The sequence below is a fragment of the Vipera ursinii genome (assembly GCF_947247035.1).
Source record: "Vipera ursinii genome assembly, chromosome: 3".
In the NCBI taxonomy this organism is placed as follows: domain Eukaryota; kingdom Metazoa; phylum Chordata; class Lepidosauria; order Squamata; family Viperidae; genus Vipera; species Vipera ursinii.
Window position 1 is genome coordinate 25,146,568 of NC_139516.1, and position 23,421 is coordinate 25,169,988.

Genomic DNA, 23,421 nt, shown 5'->3' on the forward strand with positions numbered 1-23,421 from the left:
TATCTTAAACATGGATGTTGATTATTTCGTGTTTTGACTGCGGAAGGCTCCTTCTAGGCAGCTCGAGGGAGGAGGAGAAGGAGAAAGACACACACAGGGAAGAGAGAGAAAAAGAAAATGGCGCAGAGACTAAGTCCCGACCGTCGACAAGGCGACTTTCCAGGGCGAATAGAGGCCCAAGAGAGATTTTTTAAAAACAAAGGAAGGCTGATCTGGGGTCTCAATTGTCCTCACTACGGAGAAACTATGTCAGAAAGGCTGAGGGTCTTGAGATTTCGGAGAATTAGGAACCTCGATGGGAACAATGGGGCCGGTGAGCGAGGAGACGGGACTTAGTCTCTGGGACGCCATGTCTGTCCTTTACTATCCTTAGCAATACAAGAGAAGGGGAGAAAAAGAGAAAGCGGAGGGGGAAAAAAAACAACAACGATCCCGCTCCCCACTTTTACAAGGTTAAGGAAAAGACACTCACCATTCGCTCGGAAATCTGGATCAATCTATATTATTCAAAAGGGAAAAATGGGAAAATACGTTTTAAAAGGCATCCCAGGACCAAGGAACGATTTCAAACAAAAACTACGTGCTTTTTTTTTTAAACAAGCTTGCCTGGATAAGGGGAAGAAATGATTCCTAAGGACCGTACACAAATACCTCGACTAAAAAGAAAAAAAAAAACGAATTGCGATTTTAACTGCACCTCCCTTCCCCCACCACCCTCACCGAAGTTTTGCCCTCCAGTTTTAATTGCCTTCCTCCTCGTGCGTAGCTCTCAATTCCCAGGTTTCCTCAGACCTCCCCCCCTCCCCCCCTCTCTTTTACGAGTCCCCCATGTCCGGCAAGCGGAGGTAAGAAATTGGCAAAGACAGAGAACTGGCCACCTTAAGGACCCTCTCTCTTTTAGGGAATGGGGGCCAGTTTAATCAGGGCTTATTGGAATAATAGGCAACTTAAAGGGAACCCCGGAGAGAAGCAAGGAGGGGCGGAGGGGACAAGAGAAGAGCCCAAAAGCTCGTAATAAGATTAAGGGCCCATGGACAGAGCCAAGGAAACAGGACTTTTTCCCCCTACACAAAAAGAAACCTCCGGAAAAAAAAAACCTGGGAGTAGCACCCCCGTCCCCAAAGTATCTAGCAAATTGTACCTGGCCTGAAAAATATTACCTCCTCGGTCTTTCTGAGGAACGGCTAAATTATGGGCATAAACCTTTCTTCTCCATCATCAGAAATCGCTCCACTTTTTTTTTTTCCTCAAAAGAGAGGAAAGGCCTCAATGTCCACAGATTTTTTTTTCTTTCCCTTATTAACCTACCAGAAAAACGAGAGCCCCCTTACCTGGGAGTCGTTATGCAGCTGATCCCCACTCATGCCTACACCACAGTCGGAAGCGAGAAAAACCCGGGGAGAGGGAAGGACTTGAGGCCAAAGGGAAACCACAGCTCCCTAAACAGCCCAGTAGTCAGTTGTGTAACAGACTAAGTCCTCATTTCCACTCACTGCGCAGGCGCCGCGACTTTTAAACGGTGGGGCGGAGCTAAACGAAGCTTCGGAGGCGAGACGACAGATCCGAGATAAGAACGCCCTTCTTTCCCTAACCCAACCTATTATCTGCCTCTCCTTCAATCAGTAATAGCTGTGCTTATATTTGCATGTAGGCCACGCCCACCAGCTCTTGGTTAGCCCGCCTCCTGCCCCTGACTTTCTACGTAGCCACGCCTCTTCCTTCTCCGCCATTTACGAAAATGCCGGTTGCGTTTCCACCCCTTCCCTTGCTTCCGTCTGCAAAAGCCGGGTTTCTATTTACATATCCTGTCACGCCCCTTTACTCGCCGCCAATAAGCAATAAGAGGTGGTCTTCTAATAAAAAAAATTACAAGGTCTCCTCTTATTGCTATCTGAGAGAGATTTTCTTGCGACGCATTTCTACTTGCTCTAGCACGAGTACGCTACGCATGCGTACATGTCCTTTTGGAGACCAGAAAAGCAAAGTTTATGAACGTGCGACGCTTTACAGCAGGGGTCTTCAAACTTGGCCCTTTTATGACTTGTGGACTTCAACTCCCAGAATTCCTCAGCCAGCAAAGCTGGCTGAGGAATTCTGGGAGTTGAAGTCCACAAGTCATAAAAGGGCCAAGTTTGAAGACCCCTGCTTTACAGTTAGGGATCCCGAGGTATGTATGGAGACGAGGTAGAAGAACTATCTTGTTATTTCGGTGCTTATTTCCTGTTTTGTTCCTGTTGCAGTTAACAAAAAACGAAGTCTGGATATGTGGACATTATTAATATATAAAGTCGGGTTTGGACTCTGGTTAAATTCAGTCCTGAATGAAACTGGCTAGACACTGTCTATAAGAGACAACCTCCCTCCCGGGCCTGTTGCATCAATAATAGACTCTGTTTTCACGACCCATATCTAACTGAAGCGTAATTTTTTCTACTCAGTTTTCTGAGTTTGTGTAAAGCCGAATGCAAACAACAAAGGCTGAATTTATACAATAAAGATAGAATAGTGCTGGTAACAGTGGGCTAAGTGAAGGACAGTGAATATAGACGATCTTAAAACATTTTAGTGAACAGAAGTCTTTTGTAATATATTTCCAGATCTTGGAGGTTTCTGCATGTCAACTTAATGATGAATGTAACTGATATCTGTGATAAGTATGTTTGAATAGTAGAATGTTCAATTAGAGCTAAATTTCAGCCATTCATAATTGCTTAGCTTAATCTGTTATAAAGCAGAGACATCACCCTGCCAACAAAAGTGTGTATAGTTAAGGCTATGGTCTTCCTAGTTGCAATGTATGGCTGTGAAAGTTGGACCATAAGAAAGGCTGAGCGCCAAAGAATTGAAGCCTTTGAACTATGGTGCTGGAGAAGACTCCTGCGAGTCCCTTGGACTGCAAGGCGATCAAACCGGTCAGTCCGAGAGGAGATCAACCCTGACTGCTCTTTAGAAGGCCAGATTCTGAAGTTGAAACTCAAATACTTTGGCCACCTAATGAGAAGGAAGGACTCACTGGAGAAGAGCCTAATGCTGGGAAAGATTGAGGGCAAGAGAAGAAGGGGACGACAGAGAATGAGGTGGCTGGATGGAGTCACTGAAGCAGTAGGCGCGAGCTTAAATGGACTCCAGAAGATGGTAGACGACAGGAAGGCCTGGAAGAACATTGTCCATAGGGTCACGATGGGTCGGACACGACTTCGCAGCTAACAACAAAAATCTGTTATAGTGAAGATGTTCAAGAATAAAAGAAAAAATCTTTATTAGCTTCAGTTCTTGTAGGAAAGAAGAATATAAAATGTTATAAACCTTTAGCTGGAAATAACTTATTTTCCCCCATGGGTTAATATGGCAAGTAATTATTCCGTTTTTTCCTGGTTGTCAGATTTGATCTTGAGTACAGCGTCCAGTGATGAGCCACACACTGTAAGAAATATTCAGAAATGTTGGAATGAGTTTAAATAAGAGCAATGAAAATGATCAGGAGACTAAAAGCTAAGCCTATGAAGAGAGGTAGAAGGCAATGGGAATGTTTAGGCTTGAAATTAGAAGCCTAAGAGATGCATAGCAGCACTCTTCAAATTACCTGAAAGCATGTTATAGAGAAGAAAGACATTTATTATCTCAGATGACCAGAACAGAGTGGTTTGGCAGGAAAAGTACATAAAAAGAGAATATAAGTAGTCCTTGACTTACAACAGTTCATTTAGTGACCATTCAAAGTTATAACAGCACTGAAAAAAGTGACTTATGACACAACTATTGTAGTATCACCATGGTCACATGATCAAAATTCAGATGATTGGCAACTGCCTCATATTTATGACTATTGCAATGTCCTGGGATCATGTAATTATCTGTTGTGACCTTCTGACAAGCAAAGTCAATTGGGAAGCCAGATTCACTTAACAACCATGTTACTAACTTAAGAATGTAATCATTCACTTAACTGTGTCAAGGCGAATCTTTCACTTAGTAACAGAAATGCTGGACTGAATTGTGGTTGTAAGTCGAGGACTGCCTGTACTGTTGTCTTCACTGGATCTGTTTAAGCAGAGAATGGACCCTCCGAAGTAAATATTTTAATTTGGATTTTTGCACAAAATAGGAAACTGGATTTGATTGTTTGAATGTTACCTTCTGTTGTTGTGGTTATAAATTATTTTATATAAATATGCAAAGGTTCATACTAGAATTTCTGAACAAATGTTATCAGTGCTGGAAATGTGCTGTTTTCAGGCATGCTGCTGGTGGAGAGTTGATTCAAACTCAAAAATATTTCAAGAAATAAGAACAAAAATATTGTGTTTAACTGCTCAGATTGTGTTATTATTTTAAAAAATAATGACAGTAGATCAAACATGGCTTATAAGTACAGGTAGTCCTTGACTTACAACAGTTCTTTTAGTGACCATTCAAAGTTACAACAGCACTGAAAAAAGTGACATGACCATTTTTCACACGACTTTTGTAGCAGCCCCATGATCCTGTGATCCAAATTCAGAAGCTTGGCAACTGGTTCACGTTTATGGCTTGTAGTGTCCCGGAGTTATGTAAACCCCTTTTGTGACCTTCTAACAAGCAAAGTCAATGGGGAAACGAGATTCACTTAACAGTCATGTTACTAACTTGTCCACTGCAGTGATTCACTTAACAAATGTGGCAAGAAAGATTGTAAAATGAGGCAAAACTCACTTAGCAAATGTTTCACTTAACAAAAGAAATTTTGGGCTCAATTGTGGCCGTAAGTCGAGGACTTCCTTTATGCAAGTGAGGCACAATCTTATGTATATTTTCACAAAACATTTCCTCATTCTAGACAGTCCTGGGTGCCACGTTTTAACAAGAATATTAACCAATTGAAAGTCTGTGTGCGGAAGAAAGCATTCAAGAAATCAGGTTCTTTTATGGAAATGGAAAAAACTGAATATTTTTAGTCATAACAAGACATAATAGAAAGGAAAACCCCATATTAAATTAAAAGAAATTTCTTAACATTAAGTACTGCACGACTAAACAACTTGTCTCAGGACATAGTGAGATCTTTTTCCTCTACTGCCAATATGAGGATAATTTGTCGGATGTTGCTATTTAATGTAGCACAACTTTCCAATCTTGGAATTGATATCAAAAGTTCCTTCAAATTCTAAATATACATGTGCGCATGCATACACACATACACATCTTACCTTTGAGTTGACTTCTGGTGACTGATTACCTGGACTGCTTGCAACATTTTCAGAGGTGGCTTGCTCCTGTCTTCTTCCTAGGACTGAGAACGAGTGAGTGGCTGAAAATCACCCAGTTAAGGTAGAACTAGAATTCAGTCTCCTGGTTTCTAGTTTCGTGCCATTAGCCACTGCAGTAAAGTGGCTCTCAGAATTTTGTTGCTCTACTACAAAATATTCATGTAATGCTAGGGAAGATAATGACCTATAAAGCCCTGAATGGCTTGGGTCCGGGATATCTGAGGGAACACCTGCTGCCGGCATCAAGCTCCCTTCGTCCAGTGCGCTCCCGACAGGGAGGGTCTTCTCAGGGTGCCGCCAGTAAAAGATTTTTGTATTTCTTGTTTTAATTCCCTGTAAACCGCCCTGAGTCCTTCGGGAAAGGGCGGTATACAAATCCAATTAAATAAATAAATAAATAAGATGACATGCTGCACTGATACTGTGCATTGACACTAAGTGTTCAAATACTTTTGTGTACAAAATACCACAAAATAGTGATTCTTAGATCACCTTGTTGTTTTTTGTTATGATAAGAAGTGATCTCGTGATTTCAGAGTAATTAGATTTGCCCTTATTCTGTGCCAGATTCTATGAAGTAAGGTCATTGTTTTAAAATTAAACTTACCAAGCACAGAATAATAGCCGAAGATATCCGAGTTGTCTAGCAGCTGATTTATATTGCAAAGCCAAAGAAGGTGGTTGTCTTCTATGCAGAGAAAATTTTAAAAGCAAAAGATTTTTATATTAAGGTCCTGAAAGCAGGCTTACCACCATCTCCTCGAATCAAAAGAATAGAAGTAAGACAAGAAGATAAACAATTGAGTGAAGGGGCAGTGTCATTGCCTCTTGAGGAGATGCGGCAGGCGGAGTCTACGGAGCAGAGTTTGGTATTAAAGAAAGACCCAAAAGAACAGAGGATGACAAGAGCTGCATATAAGCGTATGGAAAAAGAGCAAAAACAAAAGTCTGTAACTGGCCCAGTTACGCAAGATGCGGCTGTCTCAGAGCTTGGGGGGGGGGGAGTACGTCCAAAGAGAGCAATAGCTGATCTTTAGGCCATGTTCCAAAGGCTCATGGTCATCAGAGATGGTGAAGTTCCTGACAAATTCACCACAGAAAAGAAAGAAAGTCTGAAACAACATAAAAATGACGTTGTTTGTTCACAAGAGACACATATTGTATTAAGTTCTTTTTATTGGATTATATGCTCCAAGTCAACAATAGTTAAATTTTTTAAAATTTTTACATCAGAGACTAATCGAACTGGATTATAAATTTGTTATTATGATGGGGGACTGGAATGGAGTTTTGGTGCTGTTTGAAGACAAGAAGTAATCCTCTAAAAACTTTTTTAATTCGAAATTGCCTAAAGCTTTTTTGATTTGAAGGAAGATTTGGAATTATGGAGGGAAAGGAATATGAGAGACAGACTTGTTTTTACAGAAAATATATGAAAGAATCCTTTGTTATAAATATGCATAGGTACCTTGATAGAAAAGGTTTGGGAAATTTTTACATCAGAGACTAATCGAATTGGATTATGAGAGACAGATTTGTTCTTACAGAAAACATATGAAAGAATTTTTTGTTATAAATATGCATAGGTACCTTGATATGCTAGTCTTATTTTGAATCCATTGGATAATGGGGTATTATTGTAGATTGTGATGTTAAAGAAACTAATTTGATGTTGAATATAAAAAGGATAGTTTGTTTATTATAGAAGAATGGGTGTCTAAAGTTTCGAATCTTGCAAAGATGTCTAAGATTTTTTGTGTATTTGAAAGATCATTCACAGGAAAGATATATTTCAGTTTGGAGGAGATGGATAGATTATATTTAGAACAAATATGGGACTAAAAAGTTCCATTTAGCTTATGAGTAGATTTTAGTGGGATATTGTTATTGGTACTTTGATTGTAGTTATGTTAAAGGGGAGTTAAAGCACGTTATGAATTTGGTTAATTGTATACTTGCATAATTTTTATTTAGAATATGATTATTATAACTATAATCCTGTATTTAGCTCTGGGAAGTGGGGGGGAAGTGGGTGGTTTTGGGGTGGGGGGGATTTGGGGGTAAAACTTTGTTTTTGTAAAACTTTTCAATAAAAAACAAAAAAAACAAATGTTAACTTGTAGATCTGATCTTAAATCCACTAGGTAGACCAGATCAAGAAACTTGTGCGCATTTATCTAATGCACATATTTCCCAAAAATATATTTCTGATTTCGGTTCTTCCATTAAGAACATTCATCAATATGTAATGTGACCATCATAATTATGGATTTCTAATCTTATAGATTAGAATCTTATACCTTCACTTTCCTTTGTATCTTTACCATTTCCATAAGATGAAACCACCTTCATTCAAATTAAAAGTGTCCTTGCCCTGTCTCTTAGTTTCATAAATATACAACATATATATGTAAATTTTTTTTGGCTTGCTAACAAAGAATAAAGGGAGACCGATACGATCATTTCAAACTTATTTGTTCTCATCAGTTAGCCATACCCTTCTGAGATTCGAACCTGGGCCGACTGCATCTTAAGCAGTTGTTTTAACCCCTAGGACACAGGCTCTTTGTTAGCTGAGAAGCAAGGGAGATATGTGTTAAATATTTGTTAAGCATTCAGAATACACTTGCTTGGTCCCAGACACGGGACAAATCTTATTTCCTGTTTCAGCCTAGCCGAAGGCCATCTACAGGCTGTAGCCACAGCAGTGGCAGCTCATATTTGTGTTGTGGTTTTTTTTTTGCTTGCTAACAAAGAATAAAGGGAGACCGATATGATCATTTCAAACTTATTTGTTCTCATCAGTCAGCCATACCCTTCTGAGATTCGAACCTGGGCCGACTGCATCTTAAGCAGTTGTTTTAATCCCTAGGCCACTGCTGTGGCTACTGCCTGTAGATGGCCTTGGGCTAGGCTGAAACAGGAAATAAGATTTGTCCCGTGTCTGGGACCAAGCAAGTGTATTCTGAATGCTTAACAAACATTTAACACACACACACACACACACATATGTGTGTGTGTGTGTAAATTTTAGATTGCTAACAAAGAATTAAAGGGAGACTGATATGCATTTCAAACTTATTGATGTGCAATCAGCCAAGGTTCAAATCTCAGAAGGGTATGGCTGACTGATGAAAACAAATAAGTTTGAAATGCATATCAGTCTCCCTTTAATTCTTTGTTAGCAATCTAAAATTTACACAAATATGAGCTGTCACTGTTGTGACTACTGCCTGGGGCCTAGCAAGGTAATCTAAATAGTTAACAAGCATTTACATATATATATAAAAACCCGAAAAACCAAGGATCCATATATATATATATATATATATATATATATATATATATATATATATATATGGATCCTTGGTTTTTCGGGTTTTTCCCCGCGTAGAACTAAAGGTGTGGGCGCAACGTTTCGACGGAGTCTCATCCGTCATCATCAGGCTTTAGCTTCCTTCTGTTTATATATAGAAAATACACATTCGTAAGGACAATTCCCTTTTTATGGTAATGACAGTACCAGTCAATTTTTGCATATTTTAGCTACTATGGTTACAGATACCGCCAAAGTCTACTCTAAGCTTACTTGTAGATATTTTGTGCAGATTTCTCTAAAGCCATCAAGTAGCAGTACATGCAGAGTAAGGACTTCATTTGCTCCATCATTAAATTATGGACTAAGTAACATTTTTCTCTTTAGCAAAGAGAAGGTGCTATATAAACATGACACTGAGTAGTTAGTGGGCTACAAGAAACTCAAATTGTTCTCGTCTTTCTGCAGTGGGATGATTAAAAAGACCAGAAACATCTCAAGATGTGACTTTATAACATGCCAATAGACACAAAGGGATAGTCTGTAGAAGAATAATTATTCTGTGACTAAACAGCTGAAGGAAAAGCAAAGATTATGATACAATTATTTACTGATAAATTATTGACTTTATTGAGTTAATTCCCAGAGAACTGAGCACAAGACTGTGTCCTTAACATCCCTTTCTGTTCAGCAAATAAGCCATAGTGACTAGTAGATGTAAAAAAAATACATTATATAATAACTTGAGAGCCTGGAATATATAATATACTACATTATAAATTAGTATTTTGTTTTACCTTCATATGTTGTGCAAATACACCAATATGATTTGTTAATCATGCTTCAGTGCATTGCATAAGCACCACCTACATATTTCTCATTTGTGTACATTTAGACAAACATATCTTAAGAGTCATATCTAAAGTAAAATCTCGGTCACAGTCATTTCAAAATTCATCCATTTGCTCTTGGATAGTTTCATATAATAAACACTTAGTGTGATAGATTTCTCTTTGCATACTGCCCCAGGCACTGTTACAGTGTAGTATAAATAATAGCAACATCTATATTTCAAACTGTTAGCTTCCCATTGTATTATTTTCAGAACCGTTTCTCCAAAATGTGACATCTAATCTGAGCTGGGTTGTTTCACTTCATTTCTCTGGTTTCGTGCAAGAGCTGCTCTACTGCATAGTATTTAGTGCCACAATATCTACCACAGTAAAGCACAAGTTGCTTGTCAATACGAGAATACTACTACATTAACCATAATTACAGTAAAGTAATTATTGATTTAAAAAAGACTGACTTTGCTATTAAATGATCATGATGCCTCTCTAGGTACCAATATCAGTATGAATCAGTGACCATGGATTCCTTTAAAGATCCAGTTTTTGACATGTTCCATTCCCTCATTCCTTTTGTATAGAGATAGAATTTTGTATATAGACTAGAATAGAGCTGGATGGGACCTTGGCGGTCTTCTAGTCCAGCCCCCTGCTCAAACAGGAGAACCTATACCATCTCAGACAAGTGACTGTCTAGCCCAGGGGATCAAACCGCACCCACCCCATTGCCAGCAATGGCAAAAAAGTCATGATATGTCATGACACATCATGTGACATTGTGAGTTTGACACCCCTGGTCTAGCCTGTTCTTAAAAATCTCCAGTGATGCAGTGCCCACAATTTCTGGGGGCAAGCTATTCCACTGGTTAATTGTCCTCACTGTCAGGAAGTTTCTCCTTAATTCCAGATTGCTTCTCTCTTTGATCAGTTTCCAACCATTGTTACTCATCCTTCCCTCTGGTGCTTTGGTGAATAACGTGACCCCTTCTTCTTCGTGGCAGCCCCTCAAATACTGGAATATTGCTATCATGCCTCCCCTATTTCTTCTTTTCTTTAAACTAGCTAAACCCAAGTCCCGCAGCCGTTCTTCGTATTTTTTACTCTCCAGGCCTTTGATCATCTTAGTTGCTCTTCTCTGAATTTTTTTCCAAACTCTCAACCTCCTTTTTTGTGATATGGTGATCAAAATTGGCTGTGTGTGTCTGCTTGTACTTGTGTTTGTGTGTGTGTTTGTATAGACAAGTAAAGGAATTTCAGGAAAAGACTGAGATTATTTTCAGCCCAGAAATACAACATTTTAAATGGTACTGTAATATTGCTAATGATATTTTTATTATTTTTATTTGTTAACAGTTTTTTATATTGCTAGCTCACTATGAGCCTTGGTGGAGCAGTGGGCTAATGCCTCCTTAAGTAACACCAGCTGCCTGCAATTAGTGCAGGTTCGCATCCCACCAGGCTCAAGGTTGACTCAGCCTTCCATCCTTCCGAGGTAGGTAAAATGAGGACCCAGATTGTTGGGGGCAATAAGCTGACTTTGTAATAATGCCGCTTGGGGTGTGTGTGAAAGCCCTAATAAGCAGGCATATACATAGAATGAAGGCTACTGCTAAGCTTGTAAGCCGCCCTGAGTCTTCGGAGAAGGGCGGGATATAAATGGAATTAAAAAATAAAAAAAATATTGATATAATAGCTTGCTCTATTGCTGTTATCACCATTATTAATACATTTATTATATATTCAAATAGAGGTATCCCAGCTCCTCCTGTCCATTATCCACTGGCTTCTTTATGCCAACATAATGGGGGGAAATTATTTGGAGCAGGAGATAACTACTCTTCCTCTGCATTTCTAATGTTGCTTACTTGTCAGAGAGAATGTACTAGGAAGGAGCAATGGCATTCATGCTGTGGTGTGGGGTTTCCTCATAGGCATAATGCCATCTGACCATGTCTTTGTCCACAAGGACAGGATAGCTAATGGCATCTTGGGAGTCCATTTCAGATGTATTTCCATCAAACGATTATGACTATGCATAAAGGAAAGTGGAGCTCTCTGCATTCGTAGCCCTGCCTCCTTCCTTGCAGCCATTCTTGTCCTCCCACTGTGGAAGAAGGTCTTCAGAACAAGAAACATTTTTTTTATTTGTAGGCACCCTGCTAATTTAGAACTTCAATCATGCAGGGTTTTAAATAACACAGGGACTTTAGGTGAAATACAGGCTTCTCTCTTCATACTTTCTCCAGGAGGAAAACCAGACTCTTGAGAGATAGGATGTGATGGTTCTGGCCAGAGTATATTTTCTTATCATTTCCCCCTTGATCATTCCCTCTCTCTAGTCAATATCATCAGGCCACCAATTGAAGACTATTGAGACCTTTTTCCTGACAGACACAAAGATAGCAAAACAAATATCCTCCTGCAATGGCTCACAAATCTAATTAAAAATATCAAAAAAAATCCAGGGCAGGGAAGCTAATAACATCCTGGATGGCACAATAGCTAAACAAGCCTGTCAAGGCAAATTATAGTCAAGAGCAAATGTCTCCAATGGGAAGTACTACATAGTGCTGTAGCACGTAGTGCTCTTTTGAGTAATTCAGCTAATAAGCCATGGTTTCTATTTTACTATCCTCTCCATCCATTTTTTAAAGTATTTGAATCCTTGTACTCCAGTGGTCAATTAATATTCCATACCAAGCAATTTACTCAAATAACCCTTGGATTGTTCTGCTTTGTTTCATTTTTTTTAAAAAAAACTTAATTCCCGCCCCCCCAATGCAAATCAAACCTGATGCTTCTGCATCAATGTGAATAGTGATGTTTTAGCCCTATAAGACATGATACTCATCGAATATGACTGTTAAATGTACATTCTTGGGCTTAATAGTAATTCCAAAATCAAATGCCAGTGAATCAATAAAGGACCGAACTTTGAACTTTCAAGAGACTAGTATTTTTATTTACAATTGAAATTCACTAGCAGTGCAATCCTACCTACACACACTACAGTCTGAAGTGAGGCTCTGAGTGGATGCTGTTTATTCTCTATAACAAGACCGCAGTCTGAAATGTCAGTTACCATTTCCAATCTACTTTTTGGAGTTATTATGACTAACCTGGTGGCATTTGATGCCAGCCAACCTATTTATTAGGTGACCTAATAAATAGATTTAGATTACTCCTGTATTTGCCTTTGTTTCCTTTTGGCCATAACAGGTGCCACTGTCTGCCCACATCTGCTTTTTCTGGACAATTGTAGGGATTGATACTAGATGGAAAGCAAGTAAGTATTGTAACTGGCAAGCCACATCAGGGTTTGCTTGTTTTTTAGCTTAGCACATTGTACAAACCAAATGAATTATGTTTTGTTCAACAGATCCTGGTTAACTATAAAACCAGCAGTGACTGTTTTATTTAATCATGATTTATTAAAACAATCACAGTTGACTGGGTTCATAGAACACACCAACATTTATTTATTTATTTAGTTTATTTAGCTAATTAGTTTGTTTATTTATTTAGTTATTTTGCCATCTATCTCACTGCAAAGAGACTCTGGGCAACTTACAGCATCAAAATAAAACCACACACACACTAATGTATAAAATCGCAATAAAAATACAGGTTAATAAAACCAAAGAAACCAAATTCTGTGTTCTTCATAACTCAAGCTAGCAATGAAATAAATCTCATTTACAATCGGCTGCAACAATATATATGGATTTCCAATTTGAATGTACTAATGTAGACAGGCCCATTACTTGGTACTATCAAAGAGAAGGCTGATTTTAAAAAGCTTTTGCAGAACAGGCACAAAATTTCATACTATATAATCAAAATACAGAACATCATAACTTATTCACAAATATGAGTTGTTTTTTCCAGAAGTTTATTTTTCTATTTCTTCAGAAATCTGGGTTCTTCAGAGTTGACTGATAGTCACTCTCATTCAAGGGGGTACTAAAAAAGAAAATGTATTATTGATTCAAATGATATGGGAAAAATAATGATAAGATAATGGAAACGCTGCATTTATTCAAGTAAACAAAATTTATTATACAGTTACCAATATTGAGGGCCCTCTCTCTCTCTCTCTCTCTCTCTCTCTCTCTCTCTCTCTCTCTCTCTCTCTCTCTCTCTCTCTCTCTCTCTCTCTCTCTCTCTCTCCTCATTGTGATATGGTGTGTGCAGCCATTTGTTCATCAAATAATACCATCTGGCATATTTTTTTAGTGCATTTAAAAACACCTTTATTTAAAAGCATGTTGGTATGGCTCTTGATTTAAAATCTTCTGAGTGACTTTTAACTGTTGTAGAAGAGCATAAAGTAAATATAAATATTCATAATAATATTACTGTATCAACAAACAACAAAAGTAGAATTCCCAGTAGATCTTTTTTCATGGAACAAAAGTCTGCTGTAGAAACTATCTACAACTCAAAGCACCTAGGGCAGGGGTAGGCAACCTTGGCTCTTTTATGACTCGTGGACTTCAACTCCCTTTCTGCCCTCTTGTGTACTGTTACTCCATTACTGTGTTAAAAGTAATTCAACTGCCAGTTTAATCCATTTCATAACAATAAATCTTGAGTTAACCTTGCTTGTTCCCAGTGAGCTCCTTATCTGTTTATGACATAACCTTGGAAAATTGCAATGGGCTAATTATGTTTGCATCAAGCCTTCCTTCCTTCCTTCCTTCCTTCCTTCCTTTCTTCCTTCCTTCCTTCCTTCCTCCCTCCCTCCCTCCCTCGTTCTGTTTGCAGCAACTCATGTCTTATACCAAGAGCCTTTCTCATCACTTTTCTAAATAAACAGTATGCAGATAAACAGCAAAGAGTGCAGTGTGTCAGCAGAATGCCTCTAGTCTGCTTCCTTACAGGTTTTTCAATTCTGGTCTATATTTGCTGCATTTCTGGAACATCAATGCTGGCTTTCAGCAATTCTGACTCAATGGATACTGAAGGCAGGCAGCCCTTGTTACTTTGACAGCCAAACATAGTTGGTCCATGCTTTTAAGTCATTTAGTAAATTATCGGATTATTGAAAATCTGTATATTAGTATATTAGCATGAGCATTATTTAATACCATGTATCTACCAGTAAAGTGTAGAAATAGAATATTAACAAGGTAGCCAATATATTAAACATGTGTAATTATGACCAACAAGAACTATCAAAAATAAATATTATAAATAAGACACAGAGGAAACCAATGTCATTTCTTTAAAGATAATTCCTAATTACTGGGCACAATGGCTGAGCAGTTAAAGACACTGAGCTTGACAACTCAGGTTTGAGACCCGAGCGCCACACAACGGGGTGAGCTCCTGTTCCTGCCCCAGCTCCTGCCCACCTAAGCAGTGCGAAAGTATCAAATGTGAGTATAATAGGTATCACTTTGGTGGGAAGGTACCATTCATGCTGCCACATGACTACGGAAAATATTTTCGGACAATGCTGGTTCCCTTGACTAAGAAATGGAGATGAGCACCACACTCTATCAGACACCAGTGACAGGGAAACTTTTACTTGTTAATCCCTAACACTGATGCTAACTATTTCCAACCTGAATACTTGATAGGTAGGGATCTTATACCAATAGATTAGTTATATGTGCAATTATGTTTTATTTACTGTGATGTTGGCAAGAAAAAAAAAATAGCTAATTCCAATTTTCCAGTTGTACATTGGTTCCAAGTGACTTGTATCATGAAAATTTGAAAGAATATAAATGTTCAGGATCAAGTTCCATGGATACCCTTATCTGCATGTTTTGATTTGGTCTCACACATATTGCATCCTTGCATGTGTGCATAGCCTCTTTGCACTAACATATAGAAACTGATCTTGATTCACATGTTCAATGATCATAGGTATGTCTTATGATAGGTTTTTTGCTGTTCTTCCATAGTTAGACTGATTCAAATTATTCAAGAACCACATGGGTACAAATAATATGAATATTATCTTAATGTTAAACAACATTCTCAATCAACACTGCACAACCTAAGCATAAGAAGAGAAGAATATTAACACAGACTGGGAAGTGCTAAAATTTTCATAGGTATAAATCTAAAGGAGGGAAAAAATCTTGATTGGAAATATTCTCCCCCCCCCAAAAAAAATTTGATTAGCAGCTGAATGGGAGGGATAAAAAATATTTGAATGAATGAAAGTGTCTGTAATCCTGAAAAGTAATTCTCCATGATGCATAATTTTATTTGTTAGATTTAATTCCTATTTATATCCATCTTTTTTGCAAAAACTCCCTCCTTCAATTTTATTCCCATCACGACACTTCAGGGGTTTGGGCCAAGAGATAGTCCAGTTATCCTGTTCACGTCAATGGAATGTAGTCTTGAATCTGGGTCACTCTGGTCTTTGTCCTGCAGTAGATCTTTGCAATTATGCTGAATATTCAGTGTTTTTCTGCATTAACCGTATTGAAAGAACACCATCATCCTTATCTCTGTCATTCTGTTTATAAATATTTATTAATTTGGGGAGAATTCTGTGGCATAAGTGAAGTATTTAAATCTGAATTAACACACCTTTACTTTTGACAAAGCTAAAATAGATCTGTTAACATTTTTATCATCAGCAATGCCGAACAACTGAGAGTTCTCTAACACCACAGTTTTTCTATTTTGAAAAAGCACATATACAACATTTTTTTTAATCCCATTTATATCCCGCCCTTCTCCGAAGACTCAGGGCGGCTTACAATTTAAGCACAAACCAATGTGCTTAGCAATAGGCTTCATTCTATGTATATTCCTGCTTATTAGGGCTTTCGCCCCCCCAAGCGGCATTATTACAAAGTCAGCTTATTGCCCCCAACAATCTGGGTCCTCATTTTATTTACCTCGGAACGATGGAAGGCTGAGTCAACCCTTCTCCAATTTGATATTTTCCTAATGAGTTGAGATGAATTAGCTGGTGATTCTAAAAGATTATCATGCAGTGATCATAAAGGTAAAAGTAAAGTTTCCCCCGCACATGCGTGCTAGTCATTTCCGACTCTAGGGGCTGGTGCTCATCTCCGTTTCAAAGCTGAAGAGCCAGCGCTTGTCCGAGGACGTCTCCGTGGTCATGTGGCCGGCATGACTAGACGCCAAAGGTGCACGGAATGCTGTTACCTTCCCACCGTAGTGGTCCCTATTTTTCTACTTGCATTTTTACGTGCTTTCGAACTGCTAGGTTGGCAGAAGCTGGGACGAGTAACAGGTGCTCACTCTGCTACGTGGCACTCGGGATTCGACCTGCCAAACTGCCGACCTTCTGATCAACAAGCTCAGCGTCCTAACCCTCTGAGCCACCAAATTTCCTGAAAATATTCTTGGTCCATATTTGTTTATTTCTGGATATTACTGTATTAGCCTTCCCATTAAAAAATTTGATACAAAGTATATAAAAAAGTGAATATAAGTTCACAAGATGAACTCTGTTCAGATTAAAAGTCCACCTAGTCCAGGGGTAGGCAACCTTGGCTCTTCTATTGCCTGTGGACTTCCAGAATTCCTGAGTCAGCATGGCTGGTTGAGGAATTCTGGGTATTAAAGTCCACAAGTCATAAAAGAGCCAAGGTTGCCTACCCCTGACCTAGTCCAATCACTGTTTAGTAGTCTTTATAGTAACTGTTTATTTGCCTAAGCAGTCTAAACAGTACAGAAAAGAGAAATATCAGTATTTCTCAACTGTGGCAAGTTTATGGTGTGTGGACTTCAACTCTCAGAATTCCACAGCTAGCGCGGCTGGCTGGGGTGTTCTGGGAGTTGAAGTCCATACATCAACTTGCCATGGTTGAGAAACACTGTTCTATAGCATCCAAAGGTAAGACAAAAACCAATAGGTGGAAGGAGAGATCAGGACTTCCTGACCGTGAGTGCTATTAAAAGTGGAATAGTGTGCCTCTTGAAGTTGTGGGTACTATATTACTGGAGGTTTTCCAGAAAAGAATGGCCATTTGTTTTGAATGATATCAGAATTTGGGGTTTGGGCCAGAAAACCTCCAGGCCAGGTTTCCTTCCAACCATATAATTTTATGATGGATATGCCTTTATAAATGTATCTAGCCCTCCTTTGAGCCCTCTGAGCAGATGACAACCACCATATACTGTTACTAGATGAATTCCATTTATTATTTCAAGTTGTTGGTATAGTCTGTCTAGTCATTCTGTTACTTGCCTCCTAAAATGGGGAAAGTTTTGACTTCAACAGATGAATTTTATTAATATTATAACCTGATGCAGATATAGCTTACATATGAACAACTATATATAATTTTCAGCCTAAATCTCTTGGGGGTAAAAATTAAAAAAAATGTTTCAAATGAAACTATTTGTAACTAGGATCTCATTCTGATGGTGCTCTCAAAACCCATCTGATAGAGATCTGTTGAGATTCTTTGGCTGCCTGTTCATGGAAATAATGATTGGCTTACTCTGTTATTACTCATCAGATGTAGTTGTTTTGGTTGGTTAAATTAAGGTTTTTAATCAGTAGATTTAAACCCAGTTTATATATTCTTTCAGCATACCTACCTATCTCCAACAGTAAATTAGATTTGTCTAATCTGAATATTACAAAACAGGTAGCAGGGAGTATATGCCAGCTTACTTTATGAATGAGTAGCTGATGTGGAATTTGAATGAGTTAGTATTACATACTTGTTACAAACAAAATTACTCTGGGAAAATTGTGTATTGTGTACTACATCATGGAAATAATGTAGTTGGATTCACACATAGTATTGTCTATAGTGTGTCATTTTTTAACCTATAAACCATTTTTTATGGTTTAGTGTGTTGTATGAAACTTTACATTTCTTGGTTCACAATTAATAGATGAATATAATTTGTGAATCTATTCATTGTGACGTTTGGGCTTCCATGGATCTTAGATAGGCTTAAACCTCAAATCACTTGTACAATGTAAATGCTTATAATACATGTGTACAAAATATGTAAATTTATGCAATATGTGATTTGGGAAATTTGCTTTGAAATGAAATATTTGTTGGTAGCCAAGGGATTAGATTGCTTTGGGTAAATTTCTGGTTACATTTGATATCAACTTCAAGATGGGACAATACAATCCACAATATTCCACCTACTTGAGGACAAGGTAATTGTATGGTCAAGCTTGTTCATGGTTCTATGATTTTAAGTGAACATCAGAGGTATTATTTAATTACTGGCACATAGTATAATCCCATGTAATTATAAGTTTGAGTTAAGTAGCTAACATTGCCTGCTTGGACTATATAAAACTTCTTGCTACACCGCTTCTCTGTAAATGAATCAGACTGTTGAAATGCCATTAATCTCAGGGAGGAGTACAAAGACAGATCTTTGACTTGTTCTCAAGTAGTAGTACTTATCATGCATTGTCCACATGCATAAATCTCATCTGACCATTTATAATTGATTGGGTAGCAAGTAGGTGAAGTGGTAGATAAAAAGAAGTTAAAGTGTAAAATTAAGATGCTGAAGACAGAATAGCTGCCCATTCACGAAAAGATTTTAGATTATTGGTAGTTTAATCTATATTGTTTTTCAGAATAAAAGGGATAAAAAACCATGATTTTTGGCTTGAATAAAGAAAGTGGAATATCAATACAATAAACAAGAGAGTCTCCAGGATAAGTTCTCAAAATTTCCTATGAAGGCTTTTCTTACAGGAAGAACATGCTTCAAACTGGTAGGAAATATTAAAAAGAGAAGAGAAGAGAAGAGAAGAGAAGAGAAGAGAAGAGAAGAGAAGAGAAGAGAAGAGAAGAGAAGAGAGCTGGAAGGGACCTTGGAGGTCTTCTAGTCCAGCCCCCTGCTCAAGCAGGAGGACCTATGTTATCTCAGACAAGTGACTGTCTAGCCCAGGGGTAGGCAACTCATGGACTTTAACTCCCAGAATTCCTGAGCCAGCCAGGCTGACTCAGGAATTCTGGGCGTTGAAGTCCATGAGTCATAAAAGAGCCAATGCTGCCTACCCCTGGTCTAGCCTCTTCTTAAAAATCTCCAGTGATGGCACGCCCACGATTTCTGGAGGCAAGCTGTTCCACTGGTTAATTGTCCTCACTGTCAGGAAGTTTCTCCTTAATTCCAGGTTGCTTTTCTCTTTGATCAGTTTCCAACTATTGTTTCTTGTCCTGTCCTCTGGTGCTTTGGTGAATAATGTGACCCCTTCTTCTTCGTGGCAGCCCCTCAAATACTGGAATATTGCTATCATGCCTCCCCTATTTCTTCTTTTCTTTAGACTAGCCAAACCCAGGAATAATGGTAGCCCCATAAATACTGGAATACTACTATCATTTCTTCTTTTCTTTAGACAAGCCAAACTTCTTATACCTTTTTCCTTATTGACTAAATTCAAACATCACCACAGGTATACAGTTGCTTTTTTTAGTATAAGAACCCAGGTTTATCATGACTTATTCAACAAACGGGCATGGAAGGACCCACCTCAAAAACTGCATTATTTCTGGCAATTGGGCGTCCCCTGGGCAACAGTGTTGTTACCTGCAAATCCTTTCAACCCAGAAGCGCTCTTCAGTTAGCTTTGTAGGTGCTTCTGAAACAAATATGGCCCAATTCAACAAATCATTATTATATTATAACATTGGATCATGAGGAGCCACTCATTCCACTTCTATTGTAGCTCTATGTCTCATCTTTCCCTAAGACTTCAGGGAAGTTTCCTTCTAGTTCCTCTCTTTTTGGAACTTCCTGAATTTATTTCCTATCTCTGACACCCATTTTAATACCAAATCCTTGAATTTTACCTCCTAGTATTTTTTGTTCTTCTCTTCTTCCTTGGTTCACCCAGCCTCTAAATGCATAGCTTTCAGAATGTCTACCTGGCATCAACTTTATGATGAATCTTTTTCCAGGGCACTGAACTTTCTCTAATCATTTGAACCACTGAAGATTTCATTCCATCATATCTTCCTTGTGAAGACCCATTTTATGGAAGCCAATCACTTAATAGGAAGGCACCCATCTTTCTAGCCACAATTTATGGGAGAGGTTTTCATTTGAAAGCAACTGAGGAAAGAACAATGAAACTTTCCTTCTCCCTGCATGAAGAACCTGCTGCCACAGCACTATTTCCCAACTTTGGCAATTTCTAGGTGTTCGGATTATTAATCTCAAAATTCCTTATTGCCATTCATAGGAATTCTGGGAGTTGAAGTGCTTGCACCAGAAAGTTGGCAATGTTGGCAAGACTTGTGCCCAAGCCTAGCAATCAACTAGTTTTTGATTTTAATAAGTTCATTGTGTGTATAAAAAGGAAATCTAACTCTTTTTTTCCTATTCCACTGTTTCAAAGAAAGTTTGGTGTTAAAAAGTGATATGCAACCACTGGTTTCCCAAAAAAAAGATCTTTTGGGGAAAGATTATATTCTTTCTCCATATTTATTTTTATATAAACTACATTTAAAAGCTTACTGCACATTAAACTCAAAAATGAGTTTTAATCTTTGTTCTCAGTGTATCACAAATAAACGAGCCATCCCCACAGCTTTCATCTTACAATTATAAGAAACTGGAAGTATGATTTTTCTTTGCACTTAAATAGGATTGTATAGTACAAAATATATCTTTGACACTTCACTGAAAGAGTTTGATTTATCTTTTCCTTTTCATCAGGTTTGATAGTATCATTTTCTAGGTTGCTTTTAATGGCCAAAATTGCACTGAGAAAGATGACAAAACAGGAAAGGTCTAACCAAAGAGGTACTTCCTGTTGCATGTTGTAAAACTACCACTTGTCTGCCTTAGCAGCTGTGCTGTTTAGGAATAACCTGGTTAGATTTCTTGGGACTAACCATAATCAGCACTGATTTATTATCTTTCTATTACAGAATGCTAAACGTCCTTAAACATGAGGTATGAAAATTCACCAAGAGATAAAACAAGACCAAAGAAAGCATAGATCTTGATGTTTGAAAGTCCCATGGTAGCCCTGCTGAACTAAAAAAGAATATAATAATTAGATGGGCATTGTGATTTATTATTTTAATATCATGTATTGTAGAAATCTATCCACTATGATTTTCAAAGCACAATTAATACTTTAACATGTCGATAACGTGACATGCTTAATTGTTACTTAATGAACAAATTGTAATACCACCACGTGGGAACTCCATGTTAATCCATGGTTTGTTTTAACTATGAATTGTGGAGCGAACTGCAGTGGCTAGGATCACACAATAGATAACATGAGAACCAAAGAATATAATGATTTAAAGCTGTATCCACAAATAAGATGTGGAATTGCTCTCCAGCTCTACTATTAAATGAACAAGAATCAAGATGCATAGAGTTTTGAAACTATTGACTTAAGCAGCGAAACTGTCCTGCTAGCAAGTTCTTTATCTCTTTTGGTAGGTTAGTTTGTGAGAATCACTGTTTTGGGACAATGCATAACAATTGCTCAAATTGTTATAAGCTCTGATATGACATCTGCTAGTTTCACTTCTCCTTTCTGCTCAGTTTCATTTTATGTGACTGGATAGCCCTATGTCCTTTTGGCCACAATATTGCAGATCTATAGCCTAAGATACAAGGAATTAGGTAGCACTCACATGAAAATGACAGATGGGGGAGATGATCTGACTTATATGAAAACCAGCGCATCTAGAAACTCAGTTATCAAATCTGTATGAATGGTGAGTGGAATCACTTTGTAGCGACTATTCGACATTCAAAGACAGGGATCAGATCCCTACTATTTAAAATTTTTAGATTCTACCTGGGAAATGGGTTTTCCAAAATAATAATGTGGGAATTAGAACAGAGATAGTGTTTCTTTGTTTTGCTTTAGCAAAATGGTAAGTAGCAGAATGACATTTTAGTTCAAGAGCAGGGTTTCTGATTGCAACAGTGAAGTTTTATGATTCTGGAGAAGATAACCCTTTTCATCTATTGAGATGTCACCCTCTCAATTTGCCTATATCGGTTTGCTGGAGATTAAGAGAAAATATGATTGGGTTTATGCAGTATGCTGTATCATAAACTGTTTTGTTTGGTATAGGTTAACACAGCATGTAAACCAAATATTGTGGTTTCTGGATTATGGCGCATCACGTTCTTGGAATTCAAGCCTAAGAAAGAGATAATACAAAGCCAGTATTGTTTTAATATTGTAGATCAGAGTTCCTCCAATTAATCTAATTATTCCTCAGCCAGCATGGCAAATGCTACCAAACTGAGGAGGGATTTTATAGCTCTAAAGGTGTAAAATACAAACTGTTAAGTATACAGTATAACACTGCCAGTAATGTTGAAGCACTATCCAATGCAAATTTACTGAGAACTAATTGCAGTGGGAGTTACTTCCAAGGAAATGGATATAAAAGTATCGAGGTCATGATGTATGTGATGTTACTAGCTTATCAGACTTTTCTCCTTGCTATTTTAGGAGGAAACAGGTCATTCAAGAAACCAGAAACCAGAGTGTGATAATTATTAGAAGGATAAGACTGTGCAGCACAAGAACTGCACCGTGTGCCTTAATTTCAAATGAGTTTCTACATATAGTTAATTAAATTAGGAGAACTGAAGGCTTACAATGGAGGAGCTGTAAAGAGGGAAGAAGGCCAGCTAGCTGCCCCTTTGGTCAAGGCAGGCACCCTGCATTTGTCCATTACTTTGACAACTGCTAGTTTAGATCTAGATGTCCCTGACCCTGTTTGCTTTTTATAAAGCTCTGAAGATCTGGCTGTTTCCACATGTGTTCAGGCCAGAAAGTTAGTCAACTCTGTTGATGAAGTGGTTGGAAAACATCTTTACCTTAGATGTCATAGGCTACTGTTTTTATCTGTTGAGCTTTTAATCTTTGCATACTGTCTATAATCTCATTGTGAGTTGGGCAGCTATATAAATTATTTAAATAAATTAAATAAATAAATACAAGTTACAATCAGCCCACAATTGAACTCTCACATTTTCCTCTTTTCTCCCCCCCCCACTGTTGGATGCCCACTGATGCTAGATTTATTAC

The 23,421-nt window shown here is 38.0% G+C and overlaps 1 protein-coding gene across 3 annotated transcripts in view; it reads right to left on the reverse strand.

Annotated features, from left to right (window-relative positions):
• The window catches only part of TOP1 (DNA topoisomerase I), a 60,824-nt gene extending 59,327 nt beyond the window's left edge, over positions 1-1,497 (reverse strand). For 2 of the 3 annotated variants that reach the window (XR_014492128.1, XM_083359727.1), the window contains exons 1-2: positions 1,332-1,496; positions 473-497 (exon numbers count right to left, since the gene is read on the reverse strand). Coding sequence is in view for 2 of the 3 variants with exons in the window: in XM_083359727.1 (XP_083215853.1) it covers positions 473-497; positions 1,332-1,364 (58 nt within the window). In the remaining variant the exon portion in view is untranslated. Of the gene's footprint in view, positions 1-472; positions 498-1,331 lie in introns of all 3 variants that reach the window. The other variant, XM_083359726.1, reaches the window with a different exon arrangement.
• Positions 1,498-23,421: the final 21,924 nt, after the last annotated feature.